This window comes from Pelecanus crispus, chromosome 2, assembly GCF_030463565.1.
Source record: "Pelecanus crispus isolate bPelCri1 chromosome 2, bPelCri1.pri, whole genome shotgun sequence".
Lineage (NCBI taxonomy): Eukaryota > Metazoa > Chordata > Aves > Pelecaniformes > Pelecanidae > Pelecanus > Pelecanus crispus.
Window position 1 is genome coordinate 165,155,758 of NC_134644.1, and position 24,581 is coordinate 165,180,338.

A 24,581-nucleotide genomic window follows, 5' to 3' on the forward strand; every position below is an offset into this window, starting at 1 on the left:
GGATCATGAACCTAGTTTTTTCATAGAATCATAGAATTGTTTAGGTTGGAAAAGACCTTTAAGATCATTCAGTCCAACCATTAACGTAACATTACCGAGTCCATCAATAAACCAATTAAGGGTAGAATAGTAATTTCATGTTTCCTGGCTTGGTGACTGGATTATTTTTTAATGAAAGTAAAAACTAGGAATCATTAAGATTGGAAAGGACCTCTATGATCATCAGTCCAACGATCAACCCAACACCACCATGCCCACTAAACCATGTCACAAAGTGCCACATCTACCCGTTTTTTGAACACTTCCACGGATGGGGACTCCACCACCTCTCTGGGCAGCCTCTTCCAATGCTTGACAACCCTTTCCGTGAAGAAATTTTTCCTAATTTCCAACCTAAACCTCCCCTGGAGCAGCTTGAGCCCATTTCCTCTCGTCCTATCGCTAGCTACTTGGGAGAAGAGACCAACACCCACCTCACTACAACCTCCTTTCAGGTAGCTGTAGAGAGCAATGAGGTCTCCCCTCAGCCTCCTCTTCTCCAGGATAAACAACCCCAGTTCCCTCAGCCGCTCCTCATAAGGCCTGTGCTCCAGACCCTTCACCAGCCTTGTTGCCCTTCTCTGAACACGCTCCAGCACCTCAGTGTCTTTCTTGTAGTGAGGGGCCCAAAACTGGACACAGTATTCCAGGTGCGACCTCACCAGTGCTAAGTACAGGTGGACGATCACCTCCCTGCTCCTGCTGGCCACACTATTCCTGATACAAGCCAGGATGCTGTTGGCCTTCTTGGCCACCCGGGCACACTGCTGGCTCATGTTCAGCCGGCTGTCGACCAACACCCCCAGGTCCTTTTCCATGAGGCAGCTTTCCAGCCACTCTTCCCCAAGCCTGTAGTGTTGCATGGGGTTGTTGTGACCCAAGTGCAGGACCCGGCACTTGGCCTTGTTAAACCTTGTACAGTTGGCCTCGGCCCATCGGTCCAGCCTGTCCAGGTCCCTCTGCAGGGCCATCCTACCCTCCAGCAGATCGACACTCCCACCCAACTTAGTGTCATCTGTAAACTCACTGATGGCGCACTCAATCCCCTCATCCAGATCACTGATAAAGATATTAAACAAGGACACAAAAGGAGCCTATACACAACTTAAATACTCAAAGGTTTATTTAGTAACAATAAACTTACATCAATTTTTGAAGTTTTGGCAAAAGCACCCACCGGATGCACATGGTCATAGAGTATGATGACACCCACCATTACCCTCAGACAGAATGATACTGTTTCCTCATTTGTAAACCTGCTTCTATATTCACTGTAATTTAAAAACACAGATTATTATCTATCAAATACAAGGTAAGAGTACATACTAGTAATGCCCGAAATAAGGTTAGAGAGAAAAATCCTGCTACAAATCCTCAGAGGAAAAAAAACCCACAACCAAAACAAACCAAACAAAAACCCCCAAACCCACCAACCTCACAAACTTTTCAGAGTTTTCCTTTTTCCTTTCAATAACCTGCCTACAAGTCAAACCGCTGCTGAGAAAGAGTTATCTGGAGATTAACAAAGACTCTCAAACCTAAAATAGTGCCCTGTTGCTACACCATTTCAGGTATACTTTTTTTTTTTTCCCAGGAAAAAAAGAAAAGATTAAACCAATACATACTAACTTTGCTTTTAGTGCTTCCTGCCACCCTCTAATATACACGCAACCCAAGCTTCTGATACAGGGGGGGTGGGGGTGTGGTGGAAATAAGGGCAAAAAAAAGCAAGCTGCTTTTCTGTTCATTAGAACAACACTTAACTACTTTCTTGAATGGGACAGACCATTCCTAAGAAGGGTAAGAAAATAAATGTATTGAGCTCCTAATGTGCTCCAAAACAAAAGTACTGTGGTATTTGGACAGAAACTTACTTAAAATAAGACATACCTCATGCCTGAATAATTTTACCAATGTGAAACTATTTAGAACCCAGAAGAAACAGGTAAAAACCCCAAAGTTTAGTTTGACTTTTTGTTTGTACTCCCAGTGCCTCTCACATTTACAGTTGACAACAGCTTGCCTTCATGCCTAAAAGTCATCTCACAATTCCCCAGACAGGGGCGCTGTAATTTTGCCATCAGCCAAGCCAGCCTGCAAGGAGGTACCATCCAATGCATTGTCCATAACCCCTCTTGAAAGAGGCCCTAGGCAATCATGCTCGAACAGTATATTTTCCTGAATTATACATGAGAAAACCATTTATAAAGAGCACCAAGAGGCTGTCTGGCTTTCATAGCCATTCTATTTTTAAAAATTAATTTGTTCAGAAAGTAGACCACATGATTTGCATGGCTAGCAAAATGAAACAAGTTAGTTTCATGTCAAGGTAAACACCTAAGTTGGTAAAAAGAAAACACCATAGCTCCTAATTACCCCAATTATATTTCTTTTACCTTATGCATCACAAGTCATGTTTTAAATACAGAGACGATTCATACACAATACAAGCGCTGTTTATACTCACGGGGTTTCCAGCATGACCCTGCACACACTAGCCATGGTGCTTAAGCAATCTGTAGTATTCTCTATTGGTAAATTTTTATTCTGCAGAAGAAGATAAACAGTTTCCAATTCAATTATTGTGAAATATTATACTACAAAACCTAAATCAAATCAGTGGTCTGCTGGCATGGCAATGTGAAGGAATTAAAACATCAACACAACTATGGCAAGGCAGGTAGCCTCGCACTGTTTTTTAAAAATGTTACAATAGAGATTAGCGACTTACAGAGCAAAGTCTACTGTATGGGTTTTGCTTGCTTGTTTGTAGTTAAATAAATACACCATTGACACTACTGACTTTGGGGAAGTTCTAAAGGAATCATCTAACCTGCTCTTTAAAGACAGAAATTTCTATAGCCAAATACATGCATCTGCTGCAATAGTAAGACTTAAAATTGTTGCAGACAAACATCTGAAAGAAATATGAAATAAGAGGCCATTTTTTCTTAAGGCGTTTCAAGTGTAAAGCAGAACTTAGGAAAAAATATTAAAAGACAAATGTATCTTCGCATTAATCATGTAACATACAATTATGTGTTATTAATAGTATACATTCTTTGCACATAAGACAAAAATCATCACAGTTATCAGAAGACAAGCACAATACTTGTAGTGACTGTATTTTACCACTAATATTTATTTAGGCAGTTAAAGATAAATAGGGATGCATCAATGTTGGAATACTTTTCCAGTTCAGGTTCCTCCCCTCTTCTGCAATAATATAAGTATACTTGACTTCCCACAGTGAAACAAAAAGTGTCTTGGGAAGGAGAAAAGGGAACGGAACTGAAACGTAGCTTCCTATTTCAAGCATAGAGAAACAAGCTGTTTCCCTTTCAATTTTCTGAAATTTCTGCTCTAAACCACCACCAAAATGCAGGCAACATACTTACCTCTCCCACCTCACTCCCTGAAGAAAGCTATCACTACCGATGTTGTAATGCTATCCATTAACGTTTTGTGACGCATCCACAAGGTGGATAGCTGAACTTACTCTAACCTCTACAGCATGTGAGAAAGATACTTAATGTTTCTTGAGGTTCCAAAAAACCAACCTTGATTTCTAGATGCCAGATTAAACCTGGTAGAAGAGTTTAGTGTTCCAAAATGATGTCTGGTCCTGCAGTGCTTTAAAGTACGCTATCCAAGCCATACATCTACTCTTACCTCTGACACAAACTTTGTTGTAGCATCACTTAAGGTTTTCAACATTGGCGTTGCTTCAGCGTAAAATAAAGACATTCTGTTTGCCAACTCGTTATTTACTTCATTTTCTCCCTCTGCCTATAAAACAGAAGGAAAAAAGAATGTAGTTGTTCTGTACATGAAAGAGATAGGTAGTAGTGTAAGATTATGTTTCATCTCATCCAAGGGTTACCTACTGGGACATTGTTAATCCTCATACGGCTCAGAGTTCTTCTGTAGTAGCTGAAGTCATTCTGTATAGCAGGATTTGTCATCTATATAGATATGGAAGCAAAAGAGTTGTGACAAACTCAAGAAAAATGTAAGGACAAGTTTTCTTAAAATGTAATACTGAGAACAAGAAAATATTCACCCTTCTGAAGTAAAAAGGCCTGTGCCATGTTGGGAAGAGGTATGTAGAATATAAAGCTTTCTGGTTAAATTCTCAGATTTTTCAGAACAAGATCTAACAAGAACAAGAAAAGGAGTAGTCTCCTAAATAGGAGTTTGAAATGAGTAGGTTGAAAAAAATGGCTTTGGTAGTTTGACTCCAAGGATCAGACCAGCAAATTACTATCATTTCAGCTTAGTTCTTTGCACATTAGCAAGAAAATAGCTGGACTATGGGTGTGCACATACTAAAAGCAGCAGCAGCATTATCCCAAGAGATATGCAATTCAGACAAAGAAACATGATTAATATGAACTGAAACGTAACAACTGCCTAAAGCTAATATGGTATTTCATCTGCTTTCCAGTTTAATCTAACTCTAGGTCACGTGAACAAGCTGAGCATAAGTAGATACTCAAATATCTACTGCATGCCCTATCCTAGAACAGTACGCAACCCAGATTGCTTCAGTAAATAGATTTGTTTTCTTTTTGCTAGCTTTTGTGCTTACAAAATTACAACAAATTCTTACCTTGAGCTCATCAAACCGGAGCGTGAAGTGAAGAATTTCTGCAAACTGCTTAGCAAGAGCCTGCTCTCGCTCCAGGTGTTGCGTTGGTGAATATGGAGTGCTTGTCAGGGCTCCCAACAGACCTCGTAATCCTGCCTCTTAAATGAGAGGAGAATATTTTGCAATATACAACTGCATCTGCTTCTTCTGTCTCTATTGACTGATATTCTGCATGCTAGACTTAATACACATACGCTAATATAATAACAACAGGCCCTGATGAATTGCTTTTATGTGCCACTGTTATCCTATTTACTTACAAACTGCTGTAAGGACTAGGTCTAATCAGCACTGACAGCCTTGAAAACTTCTTGAAAAGTTTTAGTCAAGCTTTGTCTGCAACATTTGTGTAAAACATATTTCAATAACCTGTGTTAGCAGACTGCAGCCTTTAAGATAACACAGAATTCAAGATGTACGTACTGATCAGCAAAAGTAATGTTTTATTTGTTTTTAAGTTATAATCCAAGTTCCTGCACATCATCTTGAGAAAAATACTTCACCTCTTTAACAAAGCAGAACTTGCCTGCAAAAAACTTCCATTTTTTTAAACTCATTTTTTCATGAGCTATGCTAGTAACTCTATCTGTTGTTACCTCACTTTTAGACAGTTTGTAAAAGAACAAATCAAGCCTAATACGTTTTATCAGCTTAGACACAACATCAGTCAAGCTGGTTTTCTAAGAGACATGAAGTGCTATTCTAAGTATTGCACCTGCATGAACCAAGATCAGGCACTTCCACAGACCAAGTTATTTCTGGTGTTTGCGGGGGAATACTACAGTCACTTTTAATTACTCTTGGTATCAGAAGCATTAACAGAATTCATCCCAATGAATTAGTTCACTAATTTTCAAAACAGTCAGCTCATTAGTGCTTTCCATAGTTACTAAAGGGGTAGAGAAAGAGGATGACAAGTATGCTCCCATTCTCTCTCGCCTCTCAGGTATCCACTGAAGCAAGTTTGCTTTCACATGCAAGACAGTAGTACACAGATATAAATAAGATCCAATCCAGTGTATGGAAGGAATCTATGCAATACGAGCTTTTATCTACCAACAAGGGGTTGGCCTAGATGTGATGACATCTGAATATGCCAAATGTACTAATTAATGAAGACAGTAAGTCCCAAGTTAATATCATTCCACTTACCTAGTCTTTGAGAAAATTCATAGAATTTCTTTAGTTTGCCTACTAGTGGAACAACTGCACCCCATGCCTTCTCTTGCAGCTTCTCATCATTGGGATGCTGTATTGCCTTAAATCAGAAAAAAGAGGGAAATAGTGTGCTTAGATTAAGAATAACTGATACGCTACTGGGGAAAAACCAAAAAATATTTATGCAGGGCAATTATTTGAGGAGCTAATAATGAAAAGTTCTGCCTCCTTAGAAGTTTCCAGTTGGGAGACAAGCCTGTACTAACCCATGTCTGTTTCAAAAAGCTCTAAATACTTGTGTTGAAAATAAGTAACCTGAATAGGAAAACAACTTGTACAGACTATAAAAAAAAATTGTTAAAAATAAATCTACTCAAATAAGAAAGTTTACATAACCACATATAGTTAATTAAAATTAACAACTTTATTGGGGTACCTCCAAGCAAAAAAGTTTAGTGACCAAAGCCTCATCCTAATGTTGGTACCTGTCACCAATTTCTGAATTTGCAAATAAAAAAAAGAATGAAGCAAATTTGCTGTGAAATTCAGGCTAAATATTACAGTAGGAACATTTAAGCATAATCAACAACATAAAGCACCACCAAAACATGGTGTATACGAGAGTTTGAGGTATATATGCATAGACCTTATCTTTACAGTAAGTTTCCCAGACAGATAAAGCCTTAAATTCAGTCTCTCCAGGTTTTTAAGATAGAAACTAGACTACTTAGCAACTGAAAATTACTAAGAAAACAGAAATAAAAATGCTCATAACTCTCTTGCTGCATCTTCAGTCAACTCCTTGATTCCAAAACCTGCCTCAGTCAACCCTGGGCTGTGAGTTGCAGCACACTCCTCTCTGGTCCCTAGGAAGCTTCCTTCCTGCGATGTCTATCTCCTCTCAGGAGCGTCTCTCTTCCTTCTCCATGGGAGCTGCAGACTTCGTTGCCGAGACACACATTCCTGCCAGATCCTACAGCTGCTCCCTGAACATGCTCCTTCCTTGAAGAACAAATAAGCTATCTCCCCTCCTAAGGGTTTTGTGTGACACAGTCACCCTCCTTAAGCCTACCTTATGAATGCAACAGAGACTGAATAAAACCTCATGGTACTTTAAAGCTGAATGGCTCTGAGCATCTCAAATTCATGTAGAATGAGCAGATACTCCTCTTATGTACTAGGACTTCTTAAGAGTACGTTACAGTAACTCCTCACTTTAGGAGCAAAGTAACCCCATTGCTGCATCTGAGGAAGAAGGGAAGGGGGTTGAGAGAGTACTTAGTCAACCCTTTCTTAAAGGTAAAGGAAAAATGGAGTGACACGCTGTAAAGAAACTTTGCTCCTGTTCCAAACATCTACTTTAGTAAACAAAAGACAGTTAAAAGGGATTGAAAATGAGATGTCTTTTGTGTTAGGATTACCACACATCAGACTTCTCCAATTAGCGTACAAAAAGATGTCAACACTACTCAATATTGCATTGTAGTAGTGCCACACTCTTTCCAAATTCACCACTAACTCAAGAGCAGCTTCTGTGGGAATATAAAGAAAAACCAATGACAACAATTCCATAAAAAGTTTGAGGAGCATCATTTGCTATTACGTATGTGCATTAATATTACTGAAACAAACGACATCTGTTTTATTATTAAAAAGGAACATTCCAGAGCAGACATTCAAGACAGCAATTTTAATTGACAACATGCTCTGCCAAAACAGCTCCTGCAAGCAAAGTTAAAATCCAGCAATATTTGGTTAGGATCAGACAATGAACAACCACAGGTTGTGCACAATCATAATGCTTGAGCTCACCTCTCGTATTTCATGGCCAGCTCCTCTATATGACTGCAAGTCTTCCAGTATTCCTTCTGCATCCTTTAACACTACATTCACCTGATTATAAATTTCCTTTTCAGATTCTGTAGGTTGGGCATCTAAACAGCAGAACATATTAAATATATATATATGTTTTTAACAACAATGTGGAATTCAATAGGCACACCATCACCTATGGGACAAATTCTTCATGCAGCAACTCATCAAGAATTTTCCTTCTCTGGAGAGCCACTACAATGTATGAGGAACTCCAAGAGAGTAATTGTATTCATTTTAGTAGTCTTTTAGCTTAATTTAGCATCCCCACTTGGAATCTATCCTTCCTGACTTATTTAAAATTGAGTTGGGAGAAGAAATCCTAACAAGTCACCTTTATGACTATCATATCAATCTCACCTTATGAGTGCAGTACAAGCTCAACGGAAGAGACTTAGGTAAGCACTCAAAAGACACGCTCACTACAGATGTTACTGCAGGTGTTGCTGTCTATTGTTAACTAGAAACACTGCATCAGATTATTTTCCATCTTCCCTGCCTCCCGTTTTACTGGTTGGGAAAAGAATCATATCTTTTACTTCTAAATATATTTAATTCTCAAAACATATTCCTTATTGGGCTAATTGCAAAATCAGAGTTGAGATCAAAAAGATCTAATGTAAACTTGTTCTTTTTTTTTCCCCCCCGTCCCTGCTCTTTTTAGGATACATGTTGACTCCCAGTTTTTTTTATAATTGGCTAAACACTTTCCAAAACTGTATTTGTTCATCATTTCAAAAAAGCTACACATATGTTTAAAGAAAAGTCATTCAATAAGATGTATGTTTTGAGAATAAACAATGAAAGGCTTCAACCTTTAAAAATAATCACCTAGTACAAATATCTCAGACCTGGTTTACCTGATATGAGATAATTTTTCTTCTAAAATTCTGATTGAAGCTAAGCTATAAGGTTAGATCCTTTTAAAGTGATATAAAGAAAAAAAATTAGTTAGTTACTGAAGCTGCTACTGAAGCTTACAAAAAAAAAAAAAAAAGCCCAACACTTCTCTGTTTACATGGGCAAAATGTTATGAAATAAATAACAGGATATTTTAATCCAGGATTTCCAATGCTAAGAGTCAGAGTATTAACAACAGATTCTTTTTTACAGGGACAAAAAAAAGCTATCTATGGACAATATAGCCTTATGATTTTGTGCAGTTTAAAGGGTCTTGAAAATGTCTTTTTAAAAGTGCTTTTTCCATGATCCATATGTATAACTCCCACTAACAGTCATGGAAGTTAGGTACATACTTACATTAAGAAAAAAAAAACCCAAAAAAACAAAACCAAACCCACAATGTCCTACTGTTACATACTAGAAAAAACAATTGGAGAACAAAGTTTGTATGAGGAGACAGTAAGTTTCATATGCATTGCCTGTCTGGATTTTGCTGTAATTTTTGCATAATACTTCTTATTTTTATGGTTTAATGCATAGAGAGTGGGCATTATTAGCAAATATGACTATATATAGACCTTGCAACAATTTAACTGTGATATTTTGAGAGCCATCAAGAATTAGCATGGGTGCAAAAAAAAAAAGCGGGTCACTCCTTTTTAAAAAAAAAGTAAGTATAAGAGCACCACACTGATTAGGCATTGAGTAGAGGTGGCCAGCACTTTTCAGAACATCACAAAGGTCACATTTATAATTTTGAAAGCTGCTGAAGACTGCTGTAAGAAATGAAGACAAAAAAAATGAGGAAAAAGAGCAGACAGGTAAGCACCAGTTGACTGGCAGCAGTTCATGCACAAACATGAAATGCTATAGTGAAATACAGACTAAAACGTGAAACTCTGTAGCATTCCAGATTGTGTTGTTAAATAATGCAATCAAGACTTGCCACTTGGATCGTCTTGCACTGAGCGCATCTCTTGCCTATTTAATTTTTCATGCCACTTTTTCTTTCTCTCTAGTAAGGAGAGTTCATTTTTCAACAGGGGGTGGGGGCACACAGCAAAAGGGCCCATGAGAGCTCCTCCTCATTTCAAAACCCACTGACAAGCAGAACAGATGTAAGTACTATGACCTTCCAAGTTTAGTAATGAAAATCATCTTCCAGATACAAATTAAGTGGTCTTCACTGGCTAGGCAAGTGAACGCCTTCTACGTAGCTCTGTTAGCGTGTTTCACTTAGGATGTAATCAGCCAACTACTGCATTTCATTTCCCCAAAGTGTTCCAGGAAACCTAAAACAATGGTTTATACTTGATTTGTTGGGGTGGTGGGGTTTTTGGGAGGTTTTTGCTTGTTTGTTTCAATTATAACAAACTTATAAATATACATGTTTTAAAATTCAATAGGCACTGAATTATTTCTTTTGGTATGTATTTCATTTTGGTGCACCTAGTCCTCTCCAACAGAAGCAAGCTGTAAACATGATCTGTCCTAACTAAGTTCCTCTCTCATTTGTTATTCTTCTGCACCTAGAAAAGAGCTCAAATTCAAAAAGTAAACCTAAATTATTTTATATTCACTTCACAATACATTTAGGATGTATTAGGATAGATTTAAAAGGCACAATATAGAAAATCTTCAAGCCCTAGTGCCAGCTGTCTCGGAGCAATTGGATTATTTGCTTTCCAGTGCAGGTTAGAGTATTGTATCCTGAAAGACCATCACAGATGGAGAAACAGGGAAAGATTCCTCTTCCTAAGCACTACTACAATCTTGCACAGATGGAGGTAGTGTTCTCATGTACCAGTATGTACCTGGGGACTCAAGCTATGGGACTTTCACTTGAGAATCACCAATTGTGGAACTTGTTTTCCTCAGTGTGCAGTGCACAGAGCAGGAAAGGGCGTTGTACTTCGGGAGTTAGTCTTGACAACTAAGGAAAAGCATCTAGCAATGACAGGCATCCAAACAGCAGGATGAAGGAGGCATACAATTTCAGGGATTTCCCTTTTCCCCTTCCATGGATGTCAATTCCTGCTACAGCTTGATGACAAGGCTTTGCCTTTACCCAGCAACATTTTTCCATGGAAAGAACAAATACAGTAAAGCACAGCACAGCTCACTGAAATGTTCTGAGGTTTGATATTGTTGCCAAGGGAGCCAACCCCTGGTTAATTCAGGGCATCTTTCCCATTTTTAATCCAATAGTAAGAAAAGTGAAGACTGAGGTCCCTCAAGTAAATGAGGAGTTCATCTTTAAATTAATTTTAATCAGAACATTACTACACTAGATGCCATATACATTTAGAGTTCAGAAAGCTCACACAGTAACATGTTAAAGACAAAAGAACAGACTTGAAACAATATACAAACACTGCTACATGAACTAATTGCTATGCAAGTATGACAACATATTGCATGCAGGGAACACATACATTTAGTGCCTATTTAAAAAAATATCTGGCTAGCCTACAGAACTAGTAGGGAGAGAAGTCTGGGGTTAAAAGTTTATACTGCACAGCAAACACTGTTTAAACTGAGATTTTCCCAGGAAAGAACACATCAAGTCATCTGAAAGTGGCTGGGACAAAACTCACAAGTGAGAAAAATCCCAGACTGCTGGAGATAAAATAATTTATTCATCTCTATCATCATTACTATGGAGAACGTGATCTTTGTGGCTCCTCTGAAACCTAGCCAAGTTCTTTGAAGGTAATGCAGAATACTTTCAGCGCTAGTTTGGGATCACCATCTGCAACCAAAAATACTCTTGTGTTTTAGCTACTATTCAAATCAATAAATTTGGAAAGGATTTGCACTGTGACAGTAATGACATCAACGTAAAAGTTGAGCTGTAAGTTTCCCACGTTGTAAGTGGCTGTTTTATGTTAACACCACCGTCCTTACAAAGCTGTGTATTTTCTTCTGCTCATGTTAAAGTGGCACTACCAAAACTTTAGTAGAATATTTAAGACAACTATGTTTCAAATAGGTAATGTGAATGACCAAAGAAAACATAAGCTTAACCAGTGTTAAGGCAAGGAAAAGGCAACAGCCCATTGTATCATTTATCAGAACATTTTCTGCATGTATTCTGATAGTCAGTCACACAAATCACTGGAATCTAGCACCGAGATAAATATCGGGGGGGGGGGGGGGGGGGGGGGGGGGGTAGGGATGGGGGTGGATCTTAGAAACCAGTCTAAAACCTTTCTAAATTTGGAGTTTGTATCCCTACAAAGCTTTACAGACATTAGATTTTTAGCTCTTTATGGTATTGTGCAAGAACCATTTAACTATCCTGCTCACTCCGCATACATGGATTTAAGAACAAAAAAGACTTCAAACTGTGTATTATTGTGCCAGGCGTAACACAGAATTGGTTAAATTTGTTTTTAATACAGAGCTGACTTGCTCTTCCACATAAAAACACAAAGTTAAGTATCACAAGATTAAGTGCCAAGTCTTGAAGAAAGATCTTGACTGTGTCAAAGCCAAGATCCTGTCAAGGCAAGCTATCTGAAACAGAGTAGAAAGAAGCATAGATACACAGTATAGCAGCAGAAACAAACGCAGGACAGGGTCCAAAATGAATAAAGAATAGTCTAACAATTCAGCCATAATATAAGTCACTTAATTTGACTGCATATGTAAACATTTCATGTCAGCAACCTGCTTACTCTCATGCCAAATCTTGTTCATGCTCAAAACATGCACTTTAAAACAAAACTGATAGCTAAAGAATCAATATTTTTTTAAAAATAGCAGCATTTTTTATTGCCATTGATTTTAGAATTATGCCTTTTGTATCCAGCCAATGTCAATTTAATTTAGTCCCATGAAATGGTCAGCACTTGCAGACTAAGCTGGAGCTTCACAACTCCAATATTCTCCCGTATCAGTTCTCCCTACTTCACTAAGTCGTACCTATTCTGATGATATGTGAGATCTGAAGTGGTTTTAAACAAGTTTTGCTTTCTGATTTTTTAAACACAGCCCTTGATTATCTTCCCTTTATGAATAATTTGTACAGCTATCATCTGCCAATAATAATATATTCAGAAGAGACAACTGGTAAAATCAACAGTACAGGCAAAGGGTTTAGAGAAGTTATAACTTTAAGCGTCACTGAAGCAAAAACATACTTCTGCAAGCATTTGCTTTCACATTAGAACTAATATAACCAATTGCTACCGCTTCATCAAACAGAACTGAAAAATAATTTGGGGGAAGAAAAGATATAATGAATTTCAGATGATCCATATCACAATACTTCATCAGTTTTTTGTTATGCTATTCCATTGTATTTTATTACATGGCCAAAACGCACTTGAACATTAGTTTTCATATTTTATGCTTGCTGATGTGCAGCTGGGTAAAGCAACAGCATATCCCAAAAGAAAGTAGTTAAACATGCATAGCAGCAGCCAACACCTACCTGCCATTCTTAGGCTATATTATATCATGCAACAAAACCTAAAAGCAGAAATACTAACACTATGTGAACCTTCCAGAAGGCTTGGCATTGATCAGACAAGCTGTAAGTCTCTTCTTTTCAAACACAATTTAATCTCTGTACTCTCTAAGCCCTCCTTTTAAGGAGGGATGAGGTAAACTGCCAAATTTCAATGCCAAATCAAATGAGGTTCACATATACACCTTTAACATGATGATACTGGAGAGCTATGAATAGCTGTTGTGAGCCAATCTGTATATGCAGCATTATTCAGTATGCAGTGGCACACTGGAATTGAAGAAAAATCAGGTTTCGTATTCAGTCCTTCAAGGTGCACGTATCTCCTAATTTCAGTAAGTCTTCAAAAAATTCAAATTCTTTTTGAAGTTTTGATTAAAAACAAACAGAATTTTGGTTTAAAACAAGAACCATATCAGATTCCAGCAGTAAAATATAATTTGAAAGCCCTCCCCGAAATAAAGATGTTAAAACAGATTATTGCTTTCTACAGAAGTTTGCTGAACAATTATCCATAGCTCAGGCATGCAAAGCTGTTAGAAGGATGGCTAAGTGAAAACATACATTTAGTACATGACAAATGCAGTCTACTGCAGGCAAAGAGTAATAGATATATAAAATCATCTTCTCACTTTCAAAATCAAGGAAAAAATTTGGCCCCTGCTCAAGGTCTGTGCATGTCAAAACTTTTAGAAGGTTCCCCATGTTAAGGTACCTGCCAAGACAAGAATGAGAGAAAAGACAATTTTCTTTTTATAAGAAGGAACAGCCCAAATACAGTTGATTGAAGCAGTGGGGGAAAGAAGACCAGAGAGTTCCACCAGGCACAAACCCATCCTTCAGGCTGCCGCCCTGATGGGTGGAGGGAGACCCCCGCCTCGAGGACGTACAGCTGGTGATCCCAGAGATGCAATGCAGCTTTCCTGTAAGAAGTGACTACGTCACCGACATCTTCACAGCCGCCCCTTCAAGAAAGGGGCAGAATTCCAACTGAAGGCATCGCCAGTATCTAATTCTGTCCCGGTACACCCTAGCACCAGTGTCCTGAGCAGGAGTACCACGTTGAGGGCTAAGTACTGTATTTGCAAAGATTGGCAGCGTAGCCATGCTACAGATTTTCACCTGATGGGACAACAGAAGGAAAGAGCTTTAATTTTCTCAGCCCTTATAATTTTGTCAAAAAGCCATTATAGAAAACTGCATCAAGATACATCATTTCAGTGTGCAGAAAACGCTAACACCAGTATGCCACAGATCTTTACACAAGTTGCCTAAAACATTTGTGAGGCTCAGACAATTCCACTTTGGACCTCTGCATGTAAAAAATGCACATTAACTGCACCATGAATGACCAAACCAGGATCAGGAATACTCACTCTTGTATAAGATAAGATTACAGTGAACAACTGCTCGGCACAGATTACTAAGGCATACTGACAGAATTTTTTGTTTTATGATTACTGGATTTGCAGGCAGATGGATGGACATCACTGACCACAGAGACCCAAAATGACTAAGCACAAGGAAAGAAAATTTACACAGTAGCGTGATGGTGGCTTGGCTACTACTAGAGGGTAAAAAAGGAAAAAAAAAAAAAAAAAGGAATGGAAAAAACACATGCAACTCTCTTTCAAATTGCAGATTTGCAACTGAGTCCCCTAGCCTTCACTGCAGCAGGTATAAGCAACCCTACTGTTACCATTTTAAATGCACCAGCTGTGAAGGGCCGAGAGACTTACTTTCAAAATCCAAGAAAAAATGTGCTGCATTGTGGTCTATGTCCCTGGTTAGCACCTTAATGAGATTACCCATGCCAGCAAACCTAAAAATAAAAATGGCAAAATAATTTAGTTCCAATAACCATTTCCTATTTTAAGTACACGCCTGGGGCTCACCGGAGCAGGGCTCCCATTGGGTTTTGCACACTGGATTCATCACCTTCTGGTGGGAAGCAGAAAACGTGCACTGTACTGCGCATTTCCACTCCCCTTCTTCTGAGGGAGGAGCGATTATTGAAAAAATTAAGAGTTATAGCTTTGACAAAAGTAAAGATCTGAATTACTGGCTCTTTTTCATCTTTGTTTAACACATTCAAAAAATTATGTTACATATGATGACTGAGCAATTGTTTTGCATAACTGCAGCAACCCACAGCCAACAAAGCCATTGCTGCTTAGGACAAAAGCAACCTCAAATGGAACTGGTGTCCTCAGAAGCCTGATTTTTACTATCTCTCCATAAGCCAAAACAAATTTTGGAAAGCCTCTTAGTAGTAGTCATCTGTGGCCAATGAACAGTTTTTCCCATCAAATTATGTAAAGTGACAAACTAAACATGTTAGACTTTCCAAAACCAGGAGATAATCAAGTTTCAACAGTTCTTCTTATGTTTGCTGTCACATCCCAGCTAAAAGAAATGAAGAGTGGAAGAAAAATTAAATAGTCATTAGATTAATCTAGGTCAGATAAATTAACGACACAGTTTCAAACATCACCATAAGTTACAGAATCAATACCTTCAGCAGGACTATGAAAACTACATAATAGATAATCAAGTTTCAAATTAGCATAACTACACCAACCTACCAGTGTATGCCCCCCCCCCCCTTTCTTTTCTCCTGATTTTTACTTTTACTGAAGACTGATGTTTACTTGGAGGGAGGTAGCATGACAGTAAGAATTATGAATTTATTAGGAATCAAGAAAACTGAAGCAATGTGAAGTCAAAACAAATTTTCAGAACCCATGCTGCCAGATTTCTTGAATTCCCTATGAAAAATGCAACTGGTGTGTGAGGGAAAAGCAAACCAAGAACAGCAGGTGATTTACTTTTCAGGATCCACAAGATGCAGCAATAAATCACACAATCAACAAAAGCTAGAGAAGGAAGTAGGAATTAATCCCAGATTGTTGAAAATTACTCAGTCTTTGCTCCAACAACTAAATACATTAGTCTTTGCTCCAACAAGTTCTACAGAATGAACAAACAATGGTTAAAAATCTAGGTTTTTAGGAAAGTAACTTTTGAGTGTAATCCAACTGATCACAGTGGATTCTGCACACAGAACCTCATCACTAGGTGTACGCCTGTTTTTTTGCACATTCAACTTTCTCCTTGAAATGCCAGATAACGCAAGTCCTGCTTCCTAAGCATCTGAACTTAGTTTTCTGGAAAGTCTGATCAGATTTCCAAGCCTATGAGAAACACCCATTATTTAACAAAGTTTTAAATTAGGGTGTCCAGTTTAGACACTTATCTTAAAAATTAATCCGTCAAAACGTGTTTCTTCAAAAGAGGCAGCTTTTCCAGAGAGTTTTCTATTCCATAGCTTAATGAATTCTTCAAATGCTACACGTGCACCAATGCTGTGTAAACAAGCAGCATCAGAAAGCAGACAAGCTACTCTTCGTCTCTCACAAGCAAGTTCTGTAACACAGGACTGAAAAAGCCACTTAGTCCACTCCCCAACAACAAGGGCATTCATAATCTGGAAAAAAGCTGAAATACAGAGGCATTCTTAAACAAATATTTTTCAACAAGGGCAATAAAAAGCCAAAAGTACAAGCTGCCTAATGCTGACTGAGTCTGTAGATTCAGATTTAGAAACCAAACCTGAATCTCAGAACAGCGTATTACATGTCAATTCCAACGTTAACGAGCAAGTAGTAAATACATAGCAGCAAATGGTGTTAACTGCCTAAAGAGAACTCTAACTGTACATACAATTACCACCACGCTTCAGCTCTTCAGCTGCACCATCCCCTCCTCCACCAAAATATTTTCAATACCTCAAGTAAATGCCTCTATGAGTGTTTTGCCTTCGTTTTGATATTAACCAGTCTCCTAAGAGTTTACAAGGTCATGCATATGGTTTAAATAATGGGTAACATTACTTCTGAAGGTCAGAGTAGGGGCATACTTAGAGGGTTGAAATATTTTGAAGATAAGTTTACAGAAGAGCATCTAGCCACTGTGGAACAGATTGTTTAATTGAATCCCTACCACTTCCTAAAATGAGTAAGGGGTCAGGGACTCCGTTTTGCGATGCACATACCTTCATTCAGACCTTCATCCCTCAGAAAAGCTTGCCAAGAAGAATATATGGTTTCTTTTCTGGGAGTGAGTTTAGTTTAACAAATAGAGAAGCCAAATAAAAGGTTTGGCACTACAGTGAAACAGTAGATGTGAAACAAATTCAAGCAGAAGATGCAAGTGACCTAGTGGTAACAATTCAGTGAACAGCCTCTCTCAGAAAAGGAGAGAAATTGAAGATGAGAACAGATTAATTCAACTTCAACAGCAACAAGACAACATGATGTGATATAGGAATACATCTCAATTTACATGAATACAAAGCTGCATGAACAGTTGTTTGTAATAAAGTTTGTAACAGACCTCTTCCCTCGTGCATTCAGCGTACTGAAAAAAACCTTGATAAACTTTAGCCACATCATAGATTCGCACAGAAGATACACGATCACATATACTTTCTTAGCAGCAAAACACTCACCATATATTCAGTTTTTATGGAGTGAATGGAAGTCTAACAGAAGCTGGACAAACACCGTATTTTTGAAACTTGTATCAAGATGAATTCTAACAGTTACTCAAGCATTCCTTAATACTAGAAGATTTGCTGTGTTTTAAGAACTGTGAAAATGACCATTTCTCCGAGCTGTAATCCAAAAAGCTAAGACTTAAAGAAGCCAGAAAAGGAGCTTGACAAGTCAATTTAGACAAAAGTTGAGACAATATAATTGATCTAGCATTCTTAGGAGGTCACTTTCTCTCTCCGTAAAGGTAATGAATGCAAGACCTGACAGGTAGGATTTTACTCTTCTGGTGAGGCTAAGCACTAGTTTCTCAAGCTCTGAAATGGCCTTCTAGAAACGAGACCATGGTGTCACAGTACGGAACTCCCCAGATGCAGAAGCAGCTGTGGGTCAACATGTAATGACTCAGGTTAAATGGCTCTACATTTCTGTAGATAATTTTGCTTTAAAAAGTACAGCTAAGCAGCAAGAGCAGCTGACCTGTTGCACTCAGGTGGAACCCTATAAAGGGAAAAATGAAAACTGACCTCTCTGAGAGTCTGCTATGTTAGCAGAACATCTGGATCAATCTCGAGTAAAGCAACCTAGCTCATAGATGCCTCAGGCTCCTGACAGATCCAGATTTACTAGATATTCTGGTTTTGTTCAAGATGGCTCATCATTTGCATTTCTGCTGGGCCCAAAACACATGAAAAGGTCCACTACTGGCTCTAATATTAAAAGTGATGACAATCTGCATGTAGTAAAAGAAACAGTCTACAAAACTATTATAGTTATCTTCCAGGATGTCTTCTGCTATTTCATCCCCTTTAAAAGCATCACCAGCATGGAAGATTTTGGTAGTTCTATGAAGACTTATCTTGGTAATTAACCAACCAGTAGTGGCATGCCCAGTCAGTACCGATTTACCAAGCACTCTTTGGATTTCCTTGAAAGTCCACAGCTGCAGCTGAACTAAGTAGAATTACTGTTTTAGAAAGTCAGATGTGGTTCCAGTTAACTAGCCCTGACGTTGAACTATCGTTGTCTAGTCAAGGACATCTGCCAGCACTAACTGCATCCTTCTTGAGTACACTGCCACATCAGTCAGCCCAAATTCAAGAAACATTTGAGCCTGCATAAAGACCAAAGCCAATAGCAAGCACTACTACCAAACTGAGTTTTATATCCTGCAGCTGGGCTTTGTCCCAGAGCCAAACAGCTGACAAAGAACATTGACTGGAGGTAACTTTTGTGGGTGGTAACACACCTTTTGACCCACAGTTGTTCCAGTTGCACTGGAACAAAATCCACACTGCAGTTGTAATCGTATCAAGGATTTTGCATATTGCAATCACCAACATCAAAATATTCACATGCCCAGCCTTAAGTACAGTTTCGTGTTACTACCTATTTGTTCTTACACAGCTTCAGATTGTCATCCTCTGCCCAATTTTATTTGGTACTCTCATTCAGAATAAAGCACACTTCATAACTTGCAAACTAGTTTTTCTCCCGGGGTCTTCTTGATTTTAAGATTTTATAGTGTAGTGTCCAAAGGTAACTCACTAGGTTAAACTGACAGTGTGAGATTCAGTAAAAGCACACTTTAGACCACTGAAGTTTTCTCTTGCCATGAATCCAACATCAAAAAATCAGAGCAGAAAAACCCTACTCGTCTCTGTCCAAAAACTGACCATCCCTGTGAAGCTGCCCAGAATCCCTCCTGGCATACTCTGTACTCCAGCACAATACTCAAGCCACGTGGAGCAGGTTATGGGAAATCAGAATGCGAGATGGTTTAAACTTGACCTACTTTCAGAGGAAGGCATACAGAATGCCACATTTGATTACAATGATTTGGCCCATTACAGCCTTATGGGGTTGTATGATGTTGCGTGTAGTGTCATGATCAGACAAGCGGAAAGCAAAGGCATATTTTCAAAACAAGCCTTGCACGCATGCCCTTCATGCTGAAAACATCCCTGACACATTTCAGCATATTTCTTCTCCTAAGCTAAGCCCAGGGGAAATTTAATAGGAACACATGATGCAACTAAATTCAGCTGATCACTAAGAAAATTTACTCCTCACACCTGAAAGAAAAACTGTACATTAACAAGCATTTTGCTTGCAATTGGTGAGCAGCTGGAAAACTTACTCTCGTTAAAGGTAAAAATGCTACAAAGTCATTCGTAAGTGACATTTTTAATTTTGCTTTGTTGTATTGGAAGAATAGCATGCTTTCAAACTAGTTAAAAAAACCCAGTTAAATAATTAGATAAAAATCCCATGTGTTCGTGACCACTGAGGAATGCCTGTTTCAAGAAAACATCAGATCACCTTTTGGAAAAGCATACACTATTCCCACGACTACTTTTAATAAAGCTTAAGACTGAACAGGAACATCCAGAGTGTGAGAACTGTACTCCACAAAAGCCTCATATCCATGCTCTGGAGTCTGGAGGAGGAAGTTAAGCACGACACTATATGGAAAGCACATCTAATAAAAGAGAAAACATTTTCTTCCAGGGACTGAGTTTTAAATTTTCAGCTGGTCACGTATGTGTGACAAACTTCTGATTCAGAGATATTCTGGCAAAATAGTTAAGTGGAAAACACTTACAGCATTAACAGTCTTACATTATACTATAACACTACAGTGCTGTAACAGTTAACAGCGTTACTACACAAACAAAACCCCAGCTGAATGTCTCCCTATACTGTTTTTCTAGAATGATAATCCTAACAGCCTGGCAATTGTTTCAAGGCTTACTGAACATTTTCTGCTTACAGTATCTAGCCATTAACAGGGTGGGGTGGGGAAAGACAGTGAATAGGTGGCTGCCCACGTCAGCTGGAATCCAAGAGCGCCCTTAGCAACACATGGTATCACAGGGCAGGCAGCCTACAGGATCAAGTGTCATCTTCTCTCCCAATGAAGCAGTTAAGCTTCACAGGCAGTGAGAATACATCTGCCCCCAACCTTAAAAGCCAGAGAGTGCAGAGATGGAAACAGGCTTGTAAACTACAGTGCGGGAATCGCTCTTTTCAGAAAGTCCTAACATTTTTCTTGGATCCAAACATGGTTTTCCTAGTCTAATGCACATTTATTTCTCTTCTGAATAGTGCTAGAGAAGCGCAGACGCCTACGCTGGTTTTGGCTGGGATAGAGTTAATTTTCTTCACAGTAGCTAGGATGGGGTTGGTTTAGATTTGTGCTGAAAACAGTGTTGATAATTCAGGGATGCCCTCCTTAGCGCTGAGCAGTGCTTACACAGAGTCAAGGCCTTTTCTGCTTCTCACCAGTGAGTAGGCTGGGGGTGCACAAGGAGTTGGGAGGGGGCACAGCCAGGACAGCTGAGCCCAACTGACCCAAGGGATATTCCACACCATGACACCATGCTCAGCAACAAAATTAAGGGGGAGGTTGACGGGGCAGCTGCTGCTTGGGGACTGTCTGGGCATCAGTCTGTTGGTGGTGAGCAATTGTTTTCATTTGCATCCCTTGTCTTTCTTGGGTTTTATTTCTCTGTTATTTTCCTTTTCATTACAATTTTATTTTATTTCAATTATTAACCTGTCTCTGTCTCAACCCACAAGTTTTCTCACTTTTACCCTTCTGATTCTCTCCCCCATCCCACTGCAGGGGGAGGGTGAGTGAGCAGCTGGTTGGGGCTTGGTTGCCAGCTGGTGTTAAACCACAACAATACCCTCTGACACATTCTAATTGCTACTACTGGTATTAGTGGGTTTTAAAGTAGTAAAGATCTGTCATTAAACAAAATCCCAAAGTAATAAAATACATTGTCCAGACAAGAAATAATTGTTGAGGCAATAGTAAAAGACAGTAATCACTCATAGTCTAGAAAAGAGACCAACACACAGAAATTATCAGCTTGAGATTTAGGAAGGAGAAGCTTGGTGCTATTAGCTTAAAACAGGTTAGATTTTGAATAAGCTGTTCTCATTTTCAGTACTCATCATAGCTATAGTAACATTATTAATACTAAAGGGATCAGTTCAGATACTGACATCTAACTGCCGAATCAAACACATATACAACGTGCCACACCAGTCACCAGTTCTGCATAAAACCACACAATTTCATTCATTGCTGGACAATTTGTTCTAGCAAACCTAAGAGTTCATCAGTTTTTATATAGACTTTTAGGACATACTTCACAGTCTAAACCTATGCAAAGATCTGTGCGCTGCTTTCTACTCCTGACACCTAGCGGTTATTCTTCCACAAACCACTAACTGCAAATCAACCATAAGAACAAGAATAAAAGATATGCAAGGGGGGAAAAAAAAAAAAAACAAACCAACAAACTCCACTGAATTCCTGGGGCTTCAATCATCAATATCTTAACTGAATAGTGGAAAAACAGTTTATGCTGCCAGACAGAAAATGTTTTTGTGTAGGAAAGTAAGTAATCAGGCTACCTAAAAGCTGCTTAAAGCTGCCTCTGATGTCAGTCCTTTTGGCTAAACTGACTTTGATACAATAAACTGTTTTAGTTGAAACTGAAGTTACTTTTTGTGAGATCACACATCATCAATAAAGTCTCCTTTCTGAACAAACCCAAATTCAAAACTTGTCATATCAGGAAAATGGAGGCCTGCCAGGGAAAATAGTGAAAAAAGGCTCACATTCCTCAAAACCAGAATTGTAAAGTATGGTCAGGTCAGTGTTTATTCAGTCCATTTTCCCTTGATAGAGGAAACCAAGGGAAAGGCACTGAAGAATCCACAGTTCCTTTAGAAAAGGCAGTCTTAAAGCCTTTTTAATTTGAGAATATTTTAGTGGCACAGCTGACACCAAATAACTTATTTGACAGTAGCTACAATAAAACAACTAAGTGTGCCCACACAAGTCTGGAATAAAACCCGATTTGTCTGGAAGGATTACTCTCATTTTTAAAACAGAAATTGTATTTAAAAGGGGAGAGACTATGCTCCAAAAATCTGCTCTGATTTACCCTTCAACAAGTAACTGCACAACTCTTCCAAGAGTGAGTCTGGGGCTAAAAAAAATAATTAGACATGCTTTACTCTTTCAAAATGACGCGCGCTCAACATGCTTTCTAGCTTAATTCTGCATAAGGCTCTTTTTAATTCAATTACACTGCAACCATCAGAAGAAAAATACTTTTTTTTAGTTCAGGGACACTTACATTCGAATGCAATTTACACTTCGCTTTGTCCTTCAAAGTTTGGAATCTTAAAAGCCTTTTGCAGTGCTGTAGCTCCTCCAACAGAGGTCACTACCTTACAATTTGATCTCCCAGAGAAAGGGACGCTTGTAACAAATGTGTTCATACTACCTTAGCGCCTTTACAGCTCCAAGAGCCACCAATTTCCTTCCAGCCCAAATGCTGCATTTAGTCCACCATATTGTGACAGTATCATGAAAACACTGGCTGATCTTGAAGTCTGTCTTTTTTCAAAGTAAGCTGAGAACATTCTACTTAATCAGGTACATAAAGATGCAAAAAAGCATTTAACAAGACATGTGGCAGATTTACAAATTGCTTTTTTATTGTTTTATGGAAAAGCTTCTTACTCTACAAAAGATAGTATGCCTGTTAAAACTGTGCTATACTACCACATTACAAAGAAAGTTTCATGTTTCAACGATGTCAGCCTGTAATTTAACAGCTGTCAAGCTCTCATCTCCAAAAAAACCCCCAAAAGAAACAACCCAACAATAACAATAATTTGTATAAGTCCTCCTCCTGCCATATTTTCATCTCAGTGTAAAGAAAAAAAAACAAACAAAAAAACCCCCAAAACCTGCAAGTTTTATCTGCTAGGGAAAAAAAAAACCAAAACCCACAAAAAACCCCTCAACTTTTCACTATAGTGTCTAGTCCAATTGAACTGCCACCTTTTAGTTGGTATGTCACTTGTGAAAAAGCAGTCTGTTTCAAGCCTAGTTTTATTTGGAAATGTGTTTTCTTTCAAAATAGCTGAATTCCCATCTATAAGAATCAGACTCCCATACATTTTAGTACCCAAGGTGGATGAAGTTGCACTGAGGGTCTGACAAACAGCTTGGTAATACTGCCATCTAATGTACTAGGACAAGGAGTACAATCACCTGCAGTGCTCTTTAATACTCAAATGAAAAGTTTTCTTTTAGTTTGGCTCCGAACTGTCGCATCCCTTCGGTGCCTTGGCTTACAAATCCTACGCTAAGAATATTATGACAAGTTATCTAGTCATCAAATTGATGGATATAAATACTCATTGACGTATTCTATCTCAAGGGATTTTTCTGGAATGTCACAGTAGTAAACGGCAAACCTTACATGTATGAACCTGACGCTGGCTAGCCAACTGTGAATTCAGCTCAGTGACACACCAGCTTTGAACTACCAAGGAGGAAGGGAAGTCCTGTGGCCTTCCAAATCACATAGCTGGAAGGGCAGATTTCCATATTTCAGGAGAGCTTTCTAGTTATTTTGTGGAGTTTCCTTTTTCTGAGACACCAGCCAGACAAAGTATGTTTGCAGAATATAGAAGGCTAATGAAACACATCAAGTTACTGATGGTACAACAGAAGATGACTAGCAGAATGATACTCCTTCCCATCCCATCTGTTTTCAGAAACAGTAACAAAACAGACAGGCATTAGGCAGGACAAAGGGATAAAATTGGTCTCTACATGGTTGTTTGCTTCTTTAAAGTTTCACAAGAGATTTGTTGCAACATCAAGGTTCTACAGCCATCTTTGTTGTTTCCGGTTACTTCTTCAGATAGCCTCATGAGGCATAGCATCAACTACTTCTACTGAGTCTGGAGAGTTTTTGTTGTTAGAAAGCAAGTGTAAAAAAACCTAACCAAACAAAACCAGACCACATTGGTCCACATTCCTCTAGCTGTGCTAAATCTGATCATCTTTTATCTCATTTTCCATCCCTCCCAACATACCTCAAATTTTCTT

The 24,581-nt window shown here is 38.6% G+C and overlaps 1 protein-coding gene across 1 annotated transcript in view; it reads right to left on the bottom strand.

Moving 5' to 3' along the window:
* Window positions 1-24,581, bottom strand: part of CYRIB (CYFIP related Rac1 interactor B) — a 79,291-nt gene that overhangs the window by 4,193 nt on the left and 50,517 nt on the right. The window contains 7 exon segments of the mRNA XM_075704792.1: window positions 1,184-1,310; window positions 2,507-2,586; window positions 3,712-3,828; window positions 3,927-4,004; window positions 4,652-4,788; window positions 5,843-5,948; window positions 7,661-7,782. Of these exon segments, the coding sequence (XP_075560907.1) occupies window positions 1,184-1,310; window positions 2,507-2,586; window positions 3,712-3,828; window positions 3,927-4,004; window positions 4,652-4,788; window positions 5,843-5,948; window positions 7,661-7,782 (767 nt within the window).